Source organism: Nematolebias whitei, unplaced genomic scaffold, assembly GCF_014905685.2.
Source record: "Nematolebias whitei isolate Nwh7 unplaced genomic scaffold, NemWhi1 Nwh_scaf_2070, whole genome shotgun sequence".
In the NCBI taxonomy this organism is placed as follows: Eukaryota; Metazoa; Chordata; class Actinopteri; order Cyprinodontiformes; family Rivulidae; genus Nematolebias; species Nematolebias whitei.
Genome location: NW_023620615.1, coordinates 1 through 6492, shown reverse-complemented (window position 1 = coordinate 6492; position 6492 = coordinate 1). Strand labels below are relative to the sequence as shown.

The 6492-nt window shown below is 41.9% G+C and overlaps 1 protein-coding gene across 1 annotated transcript; it reads left to right on the top strand.

The window, feature by feature from the left end:
- Positions 1-2550: 2550 nt before the first annotated feature.
- On the top strand, positions 2551-5831 carry LOC119429525 (neurexin-1a-like; the record flags this gene model as incomplete). Its single annotated transcript, XM_037697140.1, has 3 exons — positions 2551-2577; positions 5154-5276; positions 5450-5831. Coding segments are annotated over 3 exons (532 nt in total), but the record flags the coding sequence as incomplete, so codon positions are not given.
- Between the last annotated feature and the right edge of the window lie 661 nt (positions 5832-6492).

Sequence of the window (6492 nt, the reverse complement as noted above, 5' to 3'; positions counted from 1 at the left end):
TTCAGTCTCCGGATTAATATTATATCTGTGCATTAAAGCTAAAACAACTGTATTAAGAATTATATTATTACGCTATAATACAATCAATACAAAGCAATATTTGATATGATTTAGACTTGGTCTTTGCATATACAGTACTTTTTTAAATAAAAGCAAACAAATTGTGTTTTAAATGTTTGTTTAATTCTGCAATGACGTGAAACTGATATTTTTTTCTTAAAAGTCATCTCTATGCCGGCCCATGCCCAGATTAGCTTCCTGTTTCTTCTTGATAAAATGAACGTACTCTTTTCGGTGTAGCTCTTACCTTTCAGGAGGTTTATTACCTTTAAAGTCATTTTTTCAGTGTTTAAGTTAGAAATATTTCAGTTTTGTATGTATTGTGTATACAGTTGAACAGAGGGTCGAGCCTCGAGCTGCAGTCTCTGCTCACTCCCAGCAGACCTGTGCATCCCCAACATTTCCAACATTCAACCCAAACGCTCACAATCTGCACTAAAACATACAACTTTACACCATTAGCGCTCTTGTTTTATCTTATTTCTGCACCCGTTTTACACTCAGACACAGTTAACACACAGATCCTTACAGAGGGGTGCATGTGTTGGTCTCTGGTTGTCTGCAGCCACGTTTTTTTCTGTGGTTGACGCCACAAGGCACACCAAGGCATCATGGTAAAGAATTAAACAGAGGGCTGAATTTTCCAACCATTTGGAAAGATCCGTCCTCTACATGGGTGACAACGATTGGGATGTGTTTGGTGTCGTTAGACCAGCTGACACTTATCACCCATCTCAGTCTCCTGCTGCTTTTGGGCTGCTGACTAAAAGGTGTCATTCAGGCCAGAGCAGCCAAAAGGCATGCTGCTCTATGCAAATTAAAAATGCAGATTCTTCTCCCCAAAAAAATGTAATCTGAGAAAATTAATGTGCTGCACGCTGCTGCAAGAAAACACAAAGGAATGCAATAATTGCTCAGCAGATGCCCAGAATTTTCAAGAGGACTGCTGAACTTAACCAGCCTTCATTTTTTTGTATTTTAAGGAGCTAATTATGTAATTTTTTATGAGAAATAGCAAGTCTTCAGCATAGTTTTTACTGAGTGAATAAATCTCTAAGTTGGCTTCTTTTAATATCTGTAAGGCAGGGGTATCCAAAAGTTTCAGGTTGTCCAGAACTAGATGAAAAGAGTCGTGGGCCTGAAAATTTTGAATTTAAGATAAGAAACAATTTTCAAAAGAGTGATTTTATTTTTTCCCCCTCATTTATAAGCTCTCAGCAACTTGAACAATATTTTGGAGAAAGGCTAAAAGTTTAGTTAAAATTATTGTAGATACAGAGGAGCCTCATAAACATTAACCTTTTTTCATTTATTTAAATAATTTAATTTATTTGATATTTTTTAGGTCTATTATTTTGTTTCTTGTGCTAGGAAAGCTAATTTTTGTTTACTATCAGAGACAAAAGCTTTAAATGAGTACCGGTAACTGTTCTTTAATAAAGAACAGCTAAAAGTAGCTAAAACAGCAGAAATAAGCTTAAATTACCAGAAGGAAGTGGAGGGAGCATAATTGTACTCAATTAGGCTTAAAGAAGCAGAAATTAGCACAAAAGGTAGAAATTATTTTTTTTAAAAAGAGGCAGAAATTTGCAATAACCAAAAAAAAAAGCTGAAACGTAGCTAAAAAAAAAAAAAAACTAAAATGAGCTGAAATTACCAGAAACAAGTGGATAGCACATTTTTGCTGAATTAGGCTGAAAAAAAAAATGAGTGCAAAAAATGTGGAATAAGCCAAAAAAGCTGAAATTATCATAAACAGCTATATAGTTGCTGAAATGGCAGAAACAGCTGAAACAGAAATAAGCTGAAAGAAACAAAACAAGATGAAATTAACAGAAAGAAGTTAGAAGAAGCACAAAAATGTTGTAGTTAGCAGAATAAAGCTGAAAGGAGCATAAAACAGCTGAAAACAGCAAAGTTGCCTTTTTATTTGCACAAGGAAGCTTAAATAAGCCGAACCAGAACAAAATGTGAAAGGAACAGTAAAAGGTTGTAAACAGATCTAAAGATATGAAGGATTTAAAATGAGCTCATTTCATTATGTGAGGAAAAAATGGTAGAAAAGGCTAAATATTTCCAAAAGCTAAAGTTGCACCAATACCAACAGTCATAGCATCCTTCTCCTGAACGAGCTGAACGTTTTAATACATGATTTGTTGAAATGGCACAAACATTGTGGAACGAGAAAGGTGCTAAAAAACCTACAGAAGGAAAAATGGATCACAATAGTGTGAATGCTTCATAAACATTCTCACTATTGGACTAAATTGGAATTGGTTGTCAGAGATTTGCAAAATTCACAAGTCAGAATTGGTCCAGAAAATTGCAATAGGTGCGTCCCGAGTAACAAATGAAGGTGTTTTCTCAGCAGCGTGCGCCTGTTCTCATAAAAACAAAAGGTGCAGGGTGTGTCGATGTGAGCGTCCCCAGGGCGTGGAGAGCATATGTCTATGTTTGCAGCATTAACCCTCTGCTCTGCTCTCCCTCCAGACTGTATCAGGATAAACTGTACAGCCAGTAAGTGATCCTCCATCTCACCTAACTCCTCCCCCTCCCTCTTCCTCCTTCAGTATGTGTGTGAGCGTGCAGAGTGATGTTAATGTGACCGACTCTTTTTCACTCCCTTTGTCATGTTCATTCATTTCATCTTAATCTCTTATTCAACATATCTTTGTACCAGGAGGCTGTGTGCAGATAAGTGTGTGTGCGTGTGCAGCAACACTGCAGGAGAGGCGCGATTTTTGCTGAGGGCCAGGGTTTTTCCAGGTCGGCCATTTTAGCAAAGAAGGATAGATGGAAGACAAGGATGGTTGGGGTTGATGGGAGGGGAAAATCACAGCGAAACAAGAGAAAAAGGAGAGGATTTGAGTAGGAGGTGTTCCTGTGAGTTTAAGTGAGGTAGCAGGTGGATGAAGGCTAATTATGTCTCTTTCATGCTGGAGGAAAAAGAAAAGACTTCCTATCCCTCCATCTTTGATTCACACCTTCATCTCACGGTTGTTTGCTTTGCTTCCTTGATGTTCGCCTCCGGACCGTACACGAGAGATTTTCCAAGGGTTTGTGAACGAGCGCTTCTTTTCATTGCCCATCTGTGTCTTTGTGTTGTCTGGGGTGTGTTTTCCTGCGTGTGCTTTTGCGCTCGTCCCGCTGCGAGCGGTGCTGAATCCCTGATGAAGTTTAATTCCCTCACGTGGAGTTTCTGTCACAACCGCAGCGAGCGAGCGAGACAGAGAGGGGCGAATGCTCGGTGACGGCAAGGAGGTGGTGAAATGGACGACTGCAGTTGCCATAGAAACCCCTACTAGCCACACAGTGCTGTTGCTATTCCGAATGTCTGCTGGCCAATTTTAGATCGGTTGTCTCAATGAAGATTTCAGTAGGCAGCCACTTTTCTGGCACACTGTGCATGCAATAAATTATACATATCGTATTCAAATGGGAGGGAAAAAAATTATTTAACAGCCAGGCGCCACTGAAATAGTCCACTCAGCAAAAAAAAAAAAAAAAAGCCTTCGCTTTTGCAGAGATTTGAGGCTTATCCTTCCGTTTGTTATTTAGAGCTAATGAATTATGAATCATTTTTTTCCACATTGTTCTCATTATCCTCCGCTTCTATTTGTGTTTCCATCGCAGCAAACAGCCTCCTCTTGTCTTTTTGGTTAACCCTGACAGGCTCTTCATTAGTCCCAGCTCATCGTGCCGGATGCCCTTTTAACGCTTACCTAAAATAGGTGCGTGTTTGTCTGCTTCCCTGTCTCTCCCTGCGCCCAGGTTGAGACAGATCACTGCCTCGCTCTCACATCAGGCTGCTCATTCTTTGACTATTCAGTTACATGTGGAAACACACACACAGACTCAAACAAGCATACACAGATTCTCTTTCCTTGCTCAGTGCTAAGCAGTGATCCATGGTAACTGGATGAGATGCTTTGCCCAGAGCACAGCTGAGTCTCCTCAGGGGAACCCTGTGTCCTCTTCTGATGCAAAACACACTTTTTTTTTTTTTAGTTTCACTGCCGCACGCTCGTCTATTTCACGCTGCCACTTCCATTTTGATCGACTCCTCATGTTTGTTTAATTAAGTTTGTGCGTCAGCATCTTTCCTCACCGCCCTACCTGTGTGTGTGTGTTGCTGCCTATACGCCTCCATGATTGATGCAGACACGCTTGACATTTTCTGCAGCAGAATCTGACCGGGTCAGTTTACTTTTCACCTACCACCCTTGCTCGCCTGCTTGTCATTACCTCCTATAGGTCACTGTAAGCAGACTCAGTCACGGTTCTAAAGCCAAAAGCGCCTTAGAGAAGGAAGGGGACTACGTGTGAGTGTGCGTTAGGAGATGGTGGGTGTCGTGTTCAAGGTTGGAGGGGTGGTTGTAAAGTGTAGAGCAAGGGGACGCTGTCAGTCTGTCAGATCTGTGCAGTCAAGTATGTGAAGATATGTGGTTGTAGACAGGCAGAGAGCAAGAGAGAGAGAGACATCATGCAAAGACATCACAGCTTCCTTCATTTTGCAGCACATCAGCACCTTGGAGAGCACCCCAGTGCTCCACTGTGAGGCTAGTGCCACCTTGGGGCTGACAGAGGTATTGCGCAATTGTGGAAAAAAGTTAAAATATCGCTTCCACGTCAAAGAACACAAGCATGTGTGGAAGTTGGAGGGTTTATGGGTGGTCAAGAGGGTGCAAGTGTGCAGTCTGTGCATGTGTGGGCTGTAGGTGGTCATCATGGTGGTGTAATCCATTCGCAGATGGATTGTCTTAGCGTAGGCCTGTTGTGACTCACAGTCTCCATCTTAGGCACCCAAAGCATTTGCTTATGTTAATCTTTCTGTCTTTCTGTGTCACATCATCTGTCTCTCTTTGCTTTATCTTCAAGGAGGCCTGCCTGTGTGTTTGTGTGAGCTGGCACAGAGGTGTTTGTCTCCCCAGGATACGTTTGATTCTTTCCATTCCCTCGTTTTCTGTCCTCACATTATTTATTCCTGGCTCTCCACATTTTCTTTCACTCTGGTTCTCTTTTCCTGTCTCTACAACTCTGTTTCTGTCCAAGTCTCTGTGCGTTGTGTTAACGGTGCTTTGGGCTATGTGTAGGTAAAGGCCCTGAGACAATCTTTGCTGGCTCAAGCCTCAATGATAATGAGTGGCACACGGTGAGGGTGGTCCGACGTGGCAAGAGCCTCAAGCTCACTGTGGATGACCTGCAGCCTGTTGAAGGTAACCACTGCAGCAGAACATTTGCAGTTGTGCAAGTGAAGCTATTTCTGCATTGTGTGTTCATGTTCTTGTGATTTTATCTTGACGATTCACTCCACACGTTGTATAGAACAATTTCATTTGAAACTAATGTGTTCAGAGCCCTCACCTCTGAAGTTTACCCCTGCCACCAGGTCAGATGGCGGGCGACCACACCCAGCTCGAGTTTCACAATGTGGAGACAGGCATCGTGACGGAGAAACGCTTCATGCCTGCCGTGCCCTCCAACTTCATCGGCCACCTTCAGGGCCTGGCGCTGAACGGCATGCCCTACATTGACCTGTGCAAGAACGGCGACATTGACTACTGTGAGCTCAATGCTGTCATTGGTTATAAGAGCATTGTGGCTGATCCCATCACCTTTCGCTCCCGGTCCAGTTTTGTCACGCTGCCCACGCTGCAGGCCTACTACTCAATGCACCTCTTTATGCAGTTCAAGACGACTTCCCCCGATGGGCTTATTCTGTTCAACAGGGGAGATGGCAACGACTTCATAGTCGTAGAGTTGGTCAAAGGGTAAGCGGAATGATGAAATATGCAAGATATTTACAGAACTTCATGAGTTTGTGCAAAATCCTTAAATTGGATCTCACATTTTATTTAAAAACTAAAGAAATAGCAGTTTTTGCATAACTGCAGCATGAATGCTGAGTGCTGAATGACTTTAATGAAATGAAATCAAATTCAATTACAGTAGTCCCTCGTTTATTGTGGGGGATCTGTACCCTGAAGCCCCGCGATAAGTGAAAAACCACAAAGTAGGAATAGTAGTACAAGTAGTAAGTAGTAGTTTATTTTAGTATATATATATATATATATATATATATATATATATATATATGGATGGATAGATGGATGGATGGATGATAGGTTATTAAGGAGTTTTAAACCCTTCCCACACTCTTGCAATATTCTAAACTGTTTCTAAATGCTCTAAAAGAGCACAGAATGTCATGATTTCATCTCCCTGCCCACTCTACTCTCAGCCATCTACAAGTGTTCTTGGCCACGCCCACTTTCCTGCTCTGCACGGAGAACAGCTGATCAGCTGCAGCAGGAAGCTTATCCTGTAGCGGGCTGCACAAAGGTGCAGCAGGTGCTAAATAATTTAAAATAATTTATTTTAAATAAAAAAAATCCCATGCCGATCGTTCGGCTCATCCATCAATCAGCCAAT